The sequence below is a fragment of the Martes martes genome, assembly GCF_963455335.1.
Source record: "Martes martes genome assembly, chromosome: 4".
Taxonomy (NCBI): Eukaryota; Metazoa; Chordata; class Mammalia; order Carnivora; family Mustelidae; genus Martes; species Martes martes.
The window spans coordinates 26,389,766-26,407,582 of NC_137891.1; the positions used below are offsets into that span (position 1 = coordinate 26,389,766).

General features: G+C 32.4%; 1 protein-coding gene across 3 annotated transcripts in view; it reads left to right on the plus strand.

Moving 5' to 3' along the window:
* CSMD3 (CUB and Sushi multiple domains 3) overlaps positions 1-17,817 on the plus strand; it is a gene marked incomplete at both ends in the record, with an annotated part of 1,233,164 nt that overhangs the window by 1,170,928 nt on the left and 44,419 nt on the right. For all 3 annotated transcript variants that reach the window (XM_080802411.1, XM_080802412.1, XM_080802413.1), the window contains 5 exons: positions 3,087-3,260; positions 5,839-6,024; positions 7,961-8,134; positions 10,420-10,602; positions 14,474-14,650. In XM_080802411.1, the coding sequence (XP_080658537.1) occupies positions 3,087-3,260; positions 5,839-6,024; positions 7,961-8,134; positions 10,420-10,602; positions 14,474-14,650 (894 nt within the window). The remainder of the gene's footprint in view (positions 1-3,086; positions 3,261-5,838; positions 6,025-7,960; positions 8,135-10,419; positions 10,603-14,473; positions 14,651-17,817) is intronic.

Sequence of the window (17,817 nt, forward strand, 5' to 3'; positions counted from 1 at the left end):
GTAAGATACACATATATAAAATCATCCATAAAGCCAAGAAAGTTTTAGGATGTCTGTTACTATTTATGTTTTAGCATAAGGACAAGAAATTAAGTTCAACTATACTAGTATTTAATATGAACATATAATATTTATAAATGCATATTCTTATATAGAAGGGATATTTTTGACAAATTTTAACTAACAAGGATTTGATTTTCTGAGACCACTGTGCAGCAGCGTCAATATTGTCATGATGTGATATTATGAAACTTTTTATAGTGAAAATACTTTGGATAATTTTTTCCCAATAATTAAAATGCTATAGCTGTCACATCAAAATCAGATCCTGATGGAGTGTAATTAGTGGGGAAAAAACTTTTAAGACATGATATGAAGAACTATTGTTCTCATTTCAGTTCCGTTACTGATTATATGAGCTAATGCAGGTCATTTAATCTCTCTAGTCTTTAATTCCCTTATATATAAAGTGAATGGTTAAAGGTATGTATAATTATCTTTCCTTTTTTTTAGGATTTTTTATTTATTTATTTGACAGAGAAAGAGAGATCACAAGTAGGCAGAGAGGCGGAAGCAGGCTTCCTGCTGAGCAGAGAGCCTGATGTGGGGCTCAGTCCCAGGACCCTGAAACCATGACCCAAGCCAAAGGCAGAGACTTTAACCCACCGAGCCACCCAGGCACCTCTATAATTATCTTTTCTTTTAGCTTCAAAATCCATATTATTTTTAAATGCATGAAGATTACCCATCTGATATAATTATATTTTTTCATAAAAGTTTATATGAAATATTTAAGATTTATTTAAAATTTTGTTTTACAGCACTCTTCACTATTTTTTTAAGTTTTTAAGATTTTATTTATTTTATTTGTCGGGGGGGGGGCGCAGAGAGAGAGCAGAAGCAGGGGGAGCAGCAGGAAGAGGGAGAAGCAGGCTTCCTCCCTGAGCCAGCAGCCTGATGTGGGACTCGATCCCAGGACCCTGAGGTTGTGACCCGGCCCAAGCCTAAGGCAGAGGCTTAACCATCTGAGCCATGCAGGCATCCCTCTTTTCACTATTTTAAAATACATACAAAAATGTATAACAATTGGAAATTGTTTCAATAATATCTCTCACTGGTTCAACAAATATCTATCTGACCTTTTAAGTGAATTTACTTGTTAACTCTCACATGAAGAATAAGTGGAATGTAAAATAAAAGTTTTTTGTTATTATTTTTTAAATACTGCTGCTGTGCTTTGTGGTTTCTGTGTACAGCATAGATTTGCCCATTGTGCATCTAATTTGACTATAGTAGCACAAAAATAAGAATAGAGTTGAATATTGATATCCAAAATTTTACTTATTTTATTTATTTAATTTACTTATATTTTTACAAAGTCTTTTATTTTGCTCAATCCACTGAATCTCCACCAACACACAGTGTTTCATATCACAATCTATCTTATTTTGGACCAGGAAGGCAATTATTAATGTATTCCTTATTTTATCTTTCTCCCGATCATTTCCATCCACAATTACTGACATTTATATTAAAATTGGTGTTAGAAAATGAGAATAAACACTGTAAATATGCTGTAATTATAGCATCATATGATCACACTATAGAGATTCTGGAGGCTTCAGATAAATAATGCATGGGACTTTTAGCATGGATTTGCAGGAAATACTTCATTTAGTCTGTGACTAATTACATCCATATTTATAGATTCCATTGTCACATTTTTATTCAAACAGCACATATTTATTGAAATTCTAGTTTCACGGGAAATATTTCCAGGTGTTGAAATTTAATAGAATAATAGACCGTACAGTTAATAATTAATATTGCTTTTTCAAGGGGGGTGTGTGTGTGCACACACCCATGTACTCATGTGCACGTGCGCATGCACGCAGACTGATGATTTAAAGGCAGCACATGATGCTTGGGTCTGTCCTAGATTTTTTTTCCCTTTCATTTATATTCAGGCATAGCCAACTAATACCACTGTTTTTCTTGTTGAATAATTGAGACTATAAAAGAAAATTGGTCCTTGGGGTAAAACTGGTTTCTTTATTGATAATTTTAACAAGAATAAGATGCAGTTAAATTTCCAAGTGAGTAGGTTGACATTAACAATACAGCTGAAAAAATAATTGCTCTTGGGTCATTTCAAAAGTACTAAAAATGACTGTGGATTTTCACTGTGCCCAATTATGAAGCACTATTACTGGAGTTGCTCTGATTAATAGAGTGAGATGATGCAGTGAAACAGTTCACAGAAATACAGAGTGTTTGGGAAAAGCCTCGCACTAAATACAATCTAGAATAGAACTATAACCCTAAAAACATTTAAATAATTTATCTAACTGATACATTATTTCTAAACAAAATTGTGCTAAATTACTGAGTTTCAATTATGAAGAAAATAAACCAGTAAGATTGACAGGTTTACAGAGTTTTAATAATGGTATCTCAGAATAGTAAGGAGGATGCTACTACATCATGCATTATTTTTATTGTTTATAATATATAGCCACATTAACTTTTCAAGTACACTTTGCTTGACAGTGTACTCTTCATAAAAATTAATTGTATAAATAACATTAAACTATTTCAAAATTAAATACAACACACTGCCTTTACGGACCTTCAATTCTTAAACTTGACTAGAAAAGGGAAGTAGGTTCATTTTCATTCCTTTCTGCTTCTAACTAGTGACATGAACTTGTCATTCCCAGATTTCTTCGAATTTCAATATTTGTCTGAAAAAAAAAAAGAAACAAAACCAAAACAAAATAAATGGAGAGAGGGAGAGAGGGAATAAAAATGTCCCATGAAACTTTAAACATCTCTGCACCACTTGCATGAAATGATCTCAATTATAAATATCTGTCTCTTTACTAATATAATATTTCTATTCTATTAGACTATTTTGGCATTCTAAATTGCTCCCTTACAAGAGTAAAATTACTTTAAATATATTTTCACATAGAAGTGGTCTTCTTTCAATGTTGTTTGAAATGATTAAACATAGCTCTCATGTGATAGCGGATAACCAAATATTCTGCTTTGTGCTTCTCCTCTTCCCCACCCATTGTTAATAGCGGTTAGCTGTGGTCACCCTGGTAGTCCAATTTATGGAAGAACAAGTGGCAATGGATTCAACTTTAATGATGTGGTGACATTCTCTTGCAATATTGGGTACGTTATGCAAGGGCCAACAAAGGCACAGTGCCAGGCCAACAGACAGTGGAGCCATCCTCCACCAGTGTGCAAAGGTAAACGTCTAATTATATTCCTGTTAAGGGCATGGTAATAATGGGTCTTTGTAAACATAGATGACAATATTTGAAATAATTTGGGCAGAATAATAGAACGTTTTTAGCTAATAAATAAAAGGATTTAATATTGATGTCCTCTCATTATTAGCTAGGCTTTCCTTTTTCCTTAATTTTTATCTTATGTTCTTTAAAGTTAAAATTAACAGGTTTTATATTTCGGGTGGGGGGAGACTTTAAAAAATTTTTAGTTAGTCAACATCCAGGTCAATATTGGTCTCTGGAGTAGAATTCAGTGATTCATCACTTACATACAACACCGAGTGCTCATCACAAGTACCCCCTTTAATACCCATCACCCATCTAGCCCTTCCCCCACTGACCTCTCTCTGTCAACCCTCAGTCTGTTCTCTATTCTTAAGGGTCTGTTATGGTTTGTTTCCCTCTCTCCTTTTCTTTCCCCTACCCAGATATTCATGTGTTTTGTTTCTTAAATTTCACACATGAGTGAGATAATATGGTATTTGTCTTTCTCTGACTTAACTTCACATAGTGTAACACACTCTAGCTCTATCCTTGTTGTTGCAAATGACAAGATTTCATTTTTTGGTGACTGGGTAATAGTCCATCCCATATGCATGCACACACACACACACACAAACACACACACTCTGTCTTCTTTATCCATTCATCAGTTGTTGGACATTTGGGCTCTCTCCATAGGTTGGCTGTTGTTTTTAATGCTGCTATAAACATCGGAGTGCATGTACCCCTTCAAATCTATATTTTTGTATCCTTTGAATAAATACCTAGTAGTGCAACTGCTGGATCGTAGGGTAGTTCTATTTTCAACTTTCTGAGGAACTTCCATACTGTTCTCCAGAGCGGCTACATCACTTTGCATCCCCACCAACAAACAGTACAAGAGGGTTCTCCTTTCTCTGCGTCCTCACCTACACCTGTTGTTTCTTATGTTAATTTAAACCATTCTGATAGGTGTGAAATGATATCTCTATCTCTTTATGGTTTTTATTCTTATTTTCCTGACGATGAGTAATGTTGAGCATCTGGTCACGTGTCTGTAAGCCTTCTGCATGTCTTTTTTGGAGAAGTGTCCATTCATATCTTTTGCCCATAGCTTAACTGGATTATTTATTTTTTGGATGTTGAGTTTGATAAGTTCTTTATAGATTTTGAATACTAACCCTTTATCAGATGTCATTTGCAAATATTTTCTCCCAAATAGTAGACTACCTTTTAGTTTTGTTGATTGTTTCCTTCACTGTGCAGAAGTTTTTCATCTTGATGAAGTCCCAATACATTATTTTTGCTTCTTTCCCTTGCCTCTGGAAATGTGTCTAATAAGGAGTTACCAAGTTTTATTTTAACTGCTTAGCTTTATTATCTTGTACCTATTTTATTGCTGCATATAAAAAGTCATTAAGATCATTTTACTTGTGGCTTGCTTTATAATTTTTTGAAAGATTTTATTTATTTATTTGACAGACAGAGATCACAAGCAGGCAGAGAGGCAGGCAGAGAGGGGGAGAGGGAAACAGGCTCCCTGCTGAGCAGAGAGCCGGATATGGGGCTTGATCTCAGGACCCTGAGACCCTTTAAGCAGAGGCTTAAACCACTGAGCCACCCAGGCACCCTGGTTTACTTTATAATTAATGGAACTTGCCTTTAACATTTATTTTTTCATATTTTTAGAGAGACCGAGTCCTCATTTACTGTGATGCCAAATTGGGGGTTTCTTTATTGTTTTTTCTATAGAAACAAATTAAAGAGATTTTTGCTGTTTTTCCATTTGCAAAGAGGTATGATGTATTTTACATTGTATGTTAAAATACAACCAAATTACATTTTTCTACATTTTTTTTAAAGATTTTATTTATTTATTTGACAGAGATCACAAGTAGGCAGAGAGGCAGGCAGAGAGAGAGGAGGAAGCAGGCTCCCCACTGAGCAGAGAGCCTGATGTGGGGCTTGATCCCAGGATCCTGGGATCATGACCTGAGCCGAAGGCAGAGGCTTTTTTTTTATTTATTTATTTATTTATTTATTTATTTGAGAGAGAGACAGTGAAAGAGAGCATGAGCGAGGAGAAGGTCAGAGGGAGAAGCAGAGTTCCCATGGAGCCGGGAGCCCCATGCGGGACTCAATCCTGGAACTCCAGGATCATGACCTGAGCCGAAGGCAGTCGTCCAACCCACTGAGCCACCCAGGCGTCCCAAGAAGGCAGAGGCTTTAATACACTGAGCCACCCAGGCACCCCAATTTTTCTACATTTTTTATGGTTTATAGCTTAAGGTATCATTCTTTATATCTGTTCTCAGTAGAATACTTATGGAGTTACTATTGTTCAAAAATTTTTGCAGAAATGTTTTCCTTTTTTTCTGTTTTCAACCACATGGATTTCACTTCATTATCTATGTAGCCCATGCATTAATTTTATTCCTGGAATCTTTGGTTTATTTGATTAAATTTACCTTTGAAACTCCATTTCTAATGGAAATCTGTGTAGGTCTATATATATTACTCCAAACATAACTTTCAATATTTGTCATTTGTTTAGTGGTGAACTGCTCTGACCCTGGAATTCCAGCCAATTCCAAAAGAGAAAGTAAAATAGAACATGGAAATTTCACCTATGGCACTGTGGTATTCTATGACTGTAATCCAGGATATTTCTTATTTGGATCTTCGGTTTTAATATGTCAGCCAAATGGACAGTGGGATAAACCTTTACCAGAATGTATCAGTAAGTAGATAATGTGAATTCTTCCTTGACAAAATGCCATGGAAGCCACACGGATGTTTATTATCTTATAAACTATCTAGAGCTATGTATTAGAAGGATCTTATTTATAATTATTACTTTAATTTTTGATTTTATTGTTTCATTTTTTGAAACTATAGTCCCCTATATTCTGCCAATTCAATGCCTGAATGCTATTTTTTTATTAATATTAATGCGATTCTTTGCTTTTGAGCTTTGATAAAGCAGATAGACTATGAAAAGCAGCATCTGTTATATTCTATGATATTACCATCCCAGAAGAGGCAGTTACATTTTGATTTTCTTTTGTACTAATATTTTAAATTTCATTTAAGGCAATGTTAGTCTTAATGTAAACATCTACCATGGCTTTAGAATATTTAAGGATTTAGACAAATGTGTGACTTAAATCTTACTGATTTAAACATTTATCATATTACAGACACATAGACATATAAATGCAGTAAATGTTGATACACATCATCTTTCAAGTCAGCAAACATTTGAGTGCATTTTGTCATATGCTGTGTTGGAATTGTAGAATATAAATAAGATAAATTATAGCAGATATGCATAAAATTAACATGTATAGTAAGGAAATAATTATGTGAGAACATAGAGAACTGAACATGAATTTGAAATATTCAGTTAGTTATTTAGTCTCAACTATAGCTGTGTCTCAAAAAGGTGATGAATCATGACAAGAAAGAATAACTTCATAGACTGAAGGAGTAGTGTGTCAAGAAATCATTGTGCAAGTAATTTTGGGTTGTACTAAGTTTCTAAATTATAAAATCATTTCATGACGATGTTTTAGTTAAAGATACTTTATGTTTACATATTTTTAAAAATATTGTGACATCATTCATGCACTAATGAAGAAACAAAACTTCATGCAGGGTTCATTAAATTTCAGCTTCTGTAGCAAATAATTCAACTGTTGATCTTTTGCTTAAAGATCATTTTGTTTAAAATGTATTTCACTTCTTTTTGTAGACAGTCTGGTCTCATAGTTGACTATTTCACTTACTTGGCTTCCTGTGGCTATAACATTCAAGTTAAAAATCTTTCTTAAGACATGTAAACATGAACTTCTTCAGATTTTCTTAGCTCTCATACTTTTTGCCTTTATGTCCCATAGCATCTCTAGTAGTGTGCAAAGTACTCAAGGGTTTTATTAAGTTTATATCCCTTTATGTGCCATTTAAAACTCTGGAGTCATATTGCACTCAATATTTTTCCAAGTTATAACTAAAAGACAGTACACAGTTACCAAGCTACCTCTAGGTTATAAAGAAAATTTGACAATGCATTGATATCTGATTCTGCTATACTTTGTAATGTTTTAGGTAACAAGCCACTGAGTATTTTCTTTGTACAGCATGATTTATTCTTTACTGGCTGGGAAAGGAATTATTCTAGACCGCATTATTAGGTTGTGTGTCACATATCCATCTTCATTCCCTTTCCTTTACCTTCAAAATTCTTCCCTTTTAATTTCGGTATGGGCTCATTTTGAATCCTATAAGCATTGTAGGTCCTTATTTAGATTGTCCACATTACTCCTCTCTCTAACTTGCATATCCTTGTCCAGGCACATGCATATTTTAAACCCACGCACATATGCATATAAACCCACACTCACCACCCCCACATGTAACAGACTTATACTCACTCATTTATGCTTGCTTTCAGTGTTCCCGCTAAACACTGGTGAGAGGGTTAACAGGATTGTTCATGTAACTGTAACTTCCATTCTATTTTTTAATAAAAGCCAGCTTTCACATGGATTTTTGACTTCTGGAGGCTAGGTATATTTGAGCAGATGGTTTACTTCTTATTTATTTTATAAAACATGGTGCAGGTTGTTCGATAGGAGATATAAAAAAATTTTATATTCAATAATTATGTATTGTAGTGATTGACTGTGGACACCCTGGCGTTCCTCCTAATGCAGTCCTGTCTGGTGAGAAGTATACCTTTGGGTCCACTGTTCACTATTCCTGCACAGGAAAGCGCACCCTTCTAGGCCAGTCATCAAGGACTTGCCAATTAAATGGCCATTGGAGTGGATCACAACCTCATTGTTCAGGTACCTCTTAGAAAATTGGACAATGTGTGTTGGAAGGTACACTATTAGTATTATTATTACTAGGAATATATACACAAAATAATAAAAAGAGATAAAGTAATACATTTTTTAAAAAATCTCATGAGAGAAGCTATAACATAGTTTATACATTTGTTGGAACACTTCTTAAGGCAATATAAATTCAGAGCACAAATTAATACTCATCTTATAGATGATAAATTACAGGTATATGTTTTGAGCTATGTTGTAGCTAATGCAAATAATTAACTGCTTTTAGGATGCTACTGTGTATATTGTGCTTTTGCCCATTAAAATGAACTGTTCTATTTTAGTAGATATAAAACCTTAATTCAAGATTTTCAGTTAGAGTTCAGTTCTATTAAACTTTCTATACAATCAGTTAATGAATAGCATACTTTTAAAATAAAGCCCTAGGGGCGCCTGGGTGGCTCAGTGGGTTAAGCCTCTGCCTTCGGCTCAGATCATGATCTCAGGGTCCTGGGATCGAGCCCCACATCGGGCTCTCTGCTCAGCGGGGAGCCTGCTTCCCCCTCTCTCTCTGCCTGCTTCTCTGCCTACTTGTGATCTCTGTCTGTCAAATAAATAAATAAAATCTTTAAAAAAAAAATAAAATAAAATAAAAAAAAATAAATAAAATAAAGCCCTAAATGTTTTTATAAATTAAACTAAGTCAAGTTTTATGAAAGATATTTATCTATCACTCCTGAGTTTCTATAACCCCAATAGAATTACCATATAATAAATGAATATTGAGCTTATTTAAAATTAATAATTTGTGGAGTATTTGACAACTCTTCTTGTCAGCTGTTTAAGCTACTGCTTTTCTTAAAAAATATCAAATAAATTTTAGATTGGTGTAGTTTCCCTATTTGATACTACTTATTATATTTGTTTTTACCCATCAACTAGAAGTTGGTGCTTATTTTTCTACCTGTTTTTATTTATATATTGTCCATTATTTTTATATTATTTTATCTCTGTGGAAATCATGTTGATGACTTACTAGAAGTTATTGTACATTGTTTTCCCTTTAGGAGTAAAAGTTTTGAAATGGTTACTTATTTCAAAATCTCCTTGTAACTAGTGGTTAATCCCTGTGAACTGACTGCTTGGGACTTCAAATCTAACTTAGAGATTTGAAAAAAAAAAACTGTTACTTCTAATGTTACTATAAAACTGATATTAATGAGAATTAAAACTCTTATCTTTGAGTAACTCATAGTTAACCCAGATAACCAATTATACATAAAAACATAAACTTAGATGCATACATCCCAACTTATTAGGAAACTGCTACTGAATTGCAAAAAAAAATGCACATAGATATTTAAAAGTGAAATAGTGATCTTAAAGTTTTGTGATCTTAAAGTTTTGTATGAGTAATATTACATCACATGAAAATGAGGAGGTACAAAGAAGGATTTCAAATACACTGGGCATATCAAACAAGGCATCTGTACAGACAGCATTTTCAATGTATATGTCTTCAACTTTGTCTCTCCCTTTTTCTCTCCTCTCAACATGTAATATTACTGGGGCAACTATGATGAGAATTATTTAAGACACGATAAAGGGACTGAATAAATCCTTAACACTAAAATCAAAAGATGAACACCTAGTCATGAACAAGGAATAAATCCTTATTAGGAACTTAAGCCAGGCTTTTCCATCTTTGTTTATAACTTATTTATATATTTTCATATTGGAAAAGATACAATTCATTTATCTTTGGTCATTGGACATTGGTACACAAAATCAGGCGGTGAAGTTTTAGGTTACTGGAAACACTATATTGTAACATCTACATTTTCCAACACACTAGAGTTATGATTTAACAAAAAAGGATTTTCGGCAATTAGGAAATTCAAAGAAAAAAATGTGCAAATTACCAAGTCCAGTTTTTAATTTTAGTTTTATAAACCCGTTGTCATTTGAGTTCCTAGTACTATCAGTTATAAATTTTCCTTTAACTTGTTTATTAACCAGATTTCAGAAATACTAATGAAATGTCCTTCGCCTGTTTAATAGGTTCAAATATCAATACAGAAAATAACACCATACTCTGCAACAATTTTCTTTTTCATTTAGGCTTTTTTTAATGACTAGAGTCAGATGGGAAATGTGAATTATGATTTTACCCAGTCAGTTTGTTATATTAAAACACAGCATGCACAAAAACAAAAGCCTACAAGAATGTTGGACTAAATCATGAACATAGGAAATGTTTAATGAAATAAATTAACTTAAACTGTACTGAATTTCAGGTGATGCTACTGGTACATGTGGGGATCCAGGTACTCCTGGACATGGTTCTAGACAGGAAAGTGATTTCAGAACCAAAAGTTCTGTACGTTTTGCTTGTGATATTGGTTATATCCTTCATGGCTCAGAAGAAAGAACATGTTTAGCCAATGGCAGTTGGACTGGAAGGCAACCAGAATGCAAAGGTAATCTAAGCAGAAACTAAATATATGGAAAATGTTGCAATTTAATGTGTATGCAATTTCAGTTGGTTACTACAGTTGAAATAACTCCTGCCCCATTCATCCTGTACCCAACCTTAGAATAAAGGCATCATCCTATAAAAAACTATGATAGGTAATAATTATAAAAATTATCTCTCATGAGCTATATATGCACAAACACTTCATATCATAACAAACATCTCAATTAGAAAAGTTAAAAATATTTGTTAAAAGGTTTATTAGTCCACCTTTATCATAGGGCTGTACATAATAGACATTATATGGGGAAAAATAATTGTTCTTAGCATTACCTCAAGATCGTTTCAGTTTTCAGGAAAAATATAGAAAGATGCCTAAATATATATGAGATTTTTAATTATAGAAGACAGTTACTAGTAGCTAAAATCCTTAAAATTTTTAGTGTTTGAGTAAAATTGTTAATCATTCTGACTAGCTCGGAGGTAACATAATTAAATCTTTACCAGATTGACCAGAAAATGAAGTGTTGCTGAAAAATTATCCTTAAATTTAAATTGTTCTTTTTGAGATGACTTTAGTGCAAATACTAAACTTGCAAAGGTATTTATGAAATTTACTTGATGTTATACCAAATATGTTGGTTTTATAAATAGGAAATAATTAGCAATAGAAACTTCTTGACAGATTCTTGATTGATTATATTTCAGAATCTTTTTATGATGTTTCAAATTAGTGCCCATATTCTAGGAGAGACAGTTATCTTTTTTAACTTCACCAAATTTGATCTTAATTAAGAGACACTTGCAGCTTAGTTGCTATTATAGGGAAACTAGTTCAGAAACAATGTTGCTGAGCGAAAAAAAAAAAAAAAGTAAGACTATTTCTCAAACTTATTTTCCAAAGGAAAAAATCTCTATAATTATATTATACATGGCATAGGTGATATATAAGGCATCCCTTTGTTCAGCTGAAGTGCAAAATATTTTTTAGATTAAATGTGTGGTATTGACTTTGTCTTGTTTGTATATACATTATGGATAAAAAAGAACCAGAAGTTATAGCAAATATAACAGAATTATCATTTTTCTTATGGATGGAACTCATACAAATCATTTAGAAAAGAGATTCTAGTAGATGAATGGACAGAGGAAATGAACAGATAATACAGAAGAGCCAAAATAACAATTCCAACCTATAGAAAAAAATTCTTCGTAACTAGTAGTCAGAAAATTATAATTGAACATCAAGGCATCATTTTCACCTGAAATTCTGGTATATGTGGAGCAAAACTAGAACTTTAAAACATTTCTGGAGGTTTTTTTATTATTATATTTTAGGGTAATTTGACAAAAATTCACACTTACTCATAGAATATAGAGAGCTTTGATTTATCAATTTTTGAGGATTTTTTCCTAAAGAAAATAAAAGTATAAAGAAACACAATTGCAATGATGCAATTTTATGTTTCTTATTGATTAGGACTAAAAACAACTGGAAAGAATTTGAGAGCAATAGGAAAACATATTACATAGGCAGTTATATATTCACATGATACATGTTTCATCAATAAGTATTAGAATAAAGGCCATGAGAAAATGTATATCATGTAAAACAGTTAAAAATTAAGATTCAGAATTATGCACTCTAGTAAAATCAAGGCAATACATAAAAATGATACTGGAACAGAGTGGTGGAATTTGTAGTATTTTTATTCTCTTTATTCCAAATGTTTGGTAATATTATATTATGTTAGTAACTTACAGTAAAATATAAAAGCTTTCATAGATCATATGGATGTGATGAATAAAACACATGTGAAAATAAAAATATCAAATAAATGTGCTAAAATAATTTAAATAAATAGAAAAATACAAATTTAAAGAATATAGCATTTGGACAAATGACAAGGATTTTTAAAATGATGGGGATGCCTGGATGGCTCAGTCAGTTAAATGTCTGCCTTCGGCTCAGGTCATGATCCCACAGTCTTGAGATCAAGTCTTGCATTGGGCTCCTTGCTCAGTGGAAGCCTGCTTCTCCCTCTCCCCCTGCCTGCCACTTGCCCTGCTTGTGTTCTCTCTCTCTCTGACAAATAAGTCAGAGAGAGAGATTTTAAATAAAATCTTCTTAAAAAAATGATGGTGCCTGATGTTGCAGATCTGGGAAATATTAAACATATTTTTGAAGTTAAAAATTATCCAGGCATTCCATTTCCAGAAATTTATCTTAAAAATATGATGTGAGGGGCACCTGGGTGGCTCAGTGGGTTAAAGCCTCTGCCTTCTGCTCGGGTCATGATCTCAGGGTCCTGGGATCCAGCCCCACATCGGGAGCTCTGCTCAGCAGGGAGCCTGCTTCCCCCTCTCTCTCTCTGCCTGCCTCTCTGTCTACTTCTGATCTCTGTCTGTCAAATAAATAAATAAAACCTTTAAAAATATGATATGATATTACTTATATTTGGAATTTAAGAAACAAAAGAAATGATGATGGGGAAAAAAGAAAGGGGGACAGCCAGAAAAAGTCTCAACTATTGAGAACAAACTCATGGTTACCAGAGGGGAGGTTGGTGGGGGGATGGGTTGAACAGGTGATGGGGATTAAGGAAAACACTTGTGATGAGCACAGGGTATTGTACGGAAGTGTCGAATCACTATAAACTGTACATCTGAAATTAATATTATACTGTATGCTAACTAACTGGAATTTAAATAAAAGCTTTTAAAAATTGGACTAATGCACACAGTTGTATATATAGCTAGAGTATATTATAACTATATTATTAATGTTTTTCAAATCCTTCTTGTGTTGTGTCAAGGCTCATGGTACATAACAAATACACAAGATCAGATTGTTATTTTAGGCAGGCACTTATGAATATAGAAGAGAGTAATTACTCTTGACAGCAGATAAAAATGTTTAGTATATCATATGTTCTCCTGAAAGCTGGAGAGTAACTTTTTACCTGGGTCTTGACTTTGTTGTATATGTAAGAAATGTGTACATTTCCTAAATACACATACACACAGAAATACAAAGGAATGGCAAAATTAAATAAGATGCAGAGAATAATATAGATGGTACTTCTGAAACTGTAATTACATTCCTTATTCATAGAGAAAATTGTAAATTCTATAAAGTACTAAAATACCTTCTTATATTATAGCAAAATTTAGCATTACATTTGACATAGATTTGCTTTTAAGGTATTTAAAAAATTCAGTTATAGTATTAATGGTAAATAGTTAAACATAATAAAGAATAATTAATCATATAAAGCATTTGTGTTTGTGACTCTTGTTTAGAATTTGTTGCAAACAGTGCAAAACATTCCTAGAATTTAGTTATGTGTTTTTATTCAGTTTGTTTTTGTATACTTTGGCCCAGAAATAGAGATAATAAAGTTTTAATGCAAATCAGTTATATACTTACATAAATAAAAATATACATGGATGTTTATAATGCTTAAATTATCTATTTTGTATCTATCCTGCTAGAAGTATAATTAGAATAAATCTCTGTTGCATCTTGTTGTTATGTCTACTCCAATTTTACGTGAGCTGCTTTTTAGGCAGACTCTTAAATCCTTCTTGGAAAGATTTTATAGTACCCAAGAGCAATACTCAAGTAATTACTTTACTTTGTAAATTTTTTACCAAAGCTACTAACAAAAGTCTTACACCCCAGTAATTAATCTAATAGAATCAATATAAACTCATCTTGAATTTCAACTATCTATAAAAGATAAGCCAATGCTTATTGTAGAAGATTTTCTAGCCCCTCTGGATAATTTGAAACAATCATTTAGTCACTACTTTTTGTGAGAGGAATTCTAAAACCATTTTTAATATATACTCTGACCCGTTTTGTTTTATAGCTGTACAGTGTGGCAACCCAGGAACCACGGCCAATGGAAAAGTCTTTCGGATTGACGGCACCACGTTTTCCAGTTCAGTTATTTATTCCTGTATGGAGGGATACATCCTTTCTGGACCTTCCGTTAGACAGTGCACAGCCAATGGAACATGGTCTGGAACTTTGCCTAACTGTACAAGTAAGTTTCCTCTCATTATTTTAAATAATCACAGTTCCGTGAAAAATATTTGAGTGCATAAATGTGTATGTGTGTGTTTCGTAAATCAATCAAACCATGGTGAATATTGGTATTGTCTTTCTAATTAAAAGATGGTAGTTGTGTTACAGTTAGAAGGCACATTACTGACCTTAAGAATCTGCTGACTTACCAAGGTACTGCAACTGGCAGAGGAAAGAAGAATCACAGCAAATCAGTGCTGTTAAATGTAATGTAACAGTTTTTGTTTGTTTTTTTTTTTTTAAGAACAGAGATGAATTGTCACCTGTAATAGAAATTAAATATACAAAGAAAACAAACAAAATTTCATTTTGTCAATCTAACACACATCAATAACTGACTTGGTTTTTAAAATTTGTAAATGAGGAACATGTTGCTTCCAAGACTCAAAAAGGTATCAGGATTTTTTTTTTTTTTTTTTTTTTTTTTTTTGTAACATTATAGTGTAGCGAAGGTCAATAGTTACTAACAGTGTCAGTGGTGGAGCAGCCCTGGCTGACCTGATAGTTCCCAGAAATTCAACTGAAAAGATAAGCCTTATACTGTGTATGGATCATTCCTTTTAATAATTTGGCTCTTTTGTATTTGTATTTCCTGAATGAATGGCTCAAGTGAATCATCCCAGAGGAAGATGCTATCAAAGTCATGCCATGTCATGTCATATCTGTGTACCTGGAGAAAGTCACCCGTAGTTACTCTCTTGCCAGTAAAGATTGTGTGCAATGACCTGGAGAATAAATTCTCCCTGATTTCTCCACTTTGAGGGAAAGAAATCCTTTTGCTTACTTTGCAAATGTCTCATTTTTTGGTGATGCTTAAAAATCTAACAATTGGCAAATATGCTTTACTTTCCATACTACACTATCCCATTTGAGCATTTAGAACTGTATCTGCTATCTTTTAATCATCAGCTCAAATGACCTATTTTGGTTAAGCCTTCTCAGACACTTCTTCCTCATATCCCTTTTAGCTAAAAGTGCTCTCTCCATGTTGTATAACTTTTTTTTCTTTCTTTTTTTCTGAATGGCAATGACTTATACTGCTAAACCATAAACATCTTTTTTAAAAAAATTTAATTTAATTTAATTTTTTTTCAGTGTTCCAAAATTCATTGCTTTAAACCGTAAATGTCTTCGAACAATAGTGACCAGATCTGTTTATCCCAGTGACTTTCTAGGGTGGAGCACAGGACTGAAATGTTGGCTCACTGAAATATCTCATTTGAGTTTTATTTTTTTTTTTTTGAGTTTTATTTTAACTATGACTATACATGACTTATAATTTCATTCCATTTTAAAATACTTATAGAAAGGGCTTGTAATTTTATAGATAATGGAACACATAGATTCTGGAAGATAGTATGCATTTAATATACAATTATCAAAAAGACTGAGATAATGAATACATTCAGAGTAAAGGAAATCAATTGAATAACACAGCTTCTTTTTTCCCCCCACAAAGAATAACAAATTAATTTAGTCAAGGATAAATACCTAAGTCTTTTATTTAAGATGCTTTGCAATGTTAGTAAAGGTAAATAAACATACTCCAGTTTTTGAGACTGTAAATTACATTTAATTGAATCATCTTTATTTTTCCTTAGAAATTTTTTTTCCTTAAAAATTTTAAATCAAGTTAAAAATCACCTAATTCAAGACAGATTGGTTACAAGTAACATATAAAAAATATAGTTTCCTTCCTTATGTCAGTTCTTCGAGGAGAAATATTTTGTTAAATAAGGTATTTTAAGCATTAGCTTTTAAATGAATCACTATTAAATTAAAAACTGAGAATTTGTAACAGTTGACTCACTTTATAGACAAAAAGTGCCAATAGCCTAGTAGCAGTCCGAACCAAAAGTGAAAACAAAAATATCCCTAAAAGAGGAGCAAAGGGAGAGGTTTCAATGGAAATAATGAGCTAAACTTCTATAATTTAAGAATCTAACATATTGATAATGCTTATAAGTGGTTATCAAACTGAATCAGAACCATTGTCTCAGATTTCTTCTCATTAACTTGCAGTGGAAGTCAATTTAAACACATTATTGAAAGAACCATGTAATTTTGGATCTGGAAGAGATTGTATCATAGGCTTGCACATGTAGATCAGGAAACTGAGGTACCAAATTATTTAATTGACTTACTGACTACTGTCAGAGCCCACTGCTGAACAGTTATTTCTACCCATACATGGATGGAATTTTCCATTCAATTTAATTATTTCCTATATATACCAGAAAGGTTAAGTTCAAATAATAAATATTTATAATAAATTTTAAATTAACATAATTTCCTTTTGTAGGCACTATTTTTTTAGCATCTAAACATGAGGACCTATATAAGAATTTGAAATGAATTAAATTACGTATAAAGAAAATTTTAAATGCTTGAACTAAATTTCCAAACCAAAGCCTTAGCAGCAGTTTTTTGGCAAACCCACCTAAACAAAACAAAACTTTCCTTTTTTTGCTTTCCAATCAAACTGTTATTATTTTTACTCATAAAAAATAATATCCGTCATTCAGTGTTTATTGGTCCTTAGGATTTGTGCTAAGTAATTTACACAAATCCTCTCATTTTTTTCTAATAACAGATTTATGAAATGAATACCATTAGCCTTTCTGTTTCACATTTGAAGAAATGGTATCTTATAGAGGAAGCACAAGTGTGTTCTTCAGGGTAACACAGTATACATAGGATCTAAGACTTAAACATGTTTATTTGACTCAAGTTCATCTCATTCCTTCCTTTTGTATTTTTCCTTCTCTTTGTTTTCTTGCTTTATTTTCTATCTTCTCTAGAATGGTCAAGCATATTTGACATGGCATAAATGTAAGACATTACCTATAATGCATATGAAATTGTTTCATTAATTTATAGCCTACTCTTCTCTAATTTTTTTCAATTTCCCTGCATTTACGAATTTGAGTTTTACAGAGTTATATCATCTCTTAATGATCTGACCACTTGTAAGATTTATTTTTGTTCAACATTCCTTTCTGCTTAGAATTAGAATTTTTCTATATATCTTGTCAATAATTTTATTTGTCTCAAGATGAATGTCCAAATGTAAAGTACAAATATATGTTAATAATAAATCTGCAAATCTTGCAAGAGATAAAATAT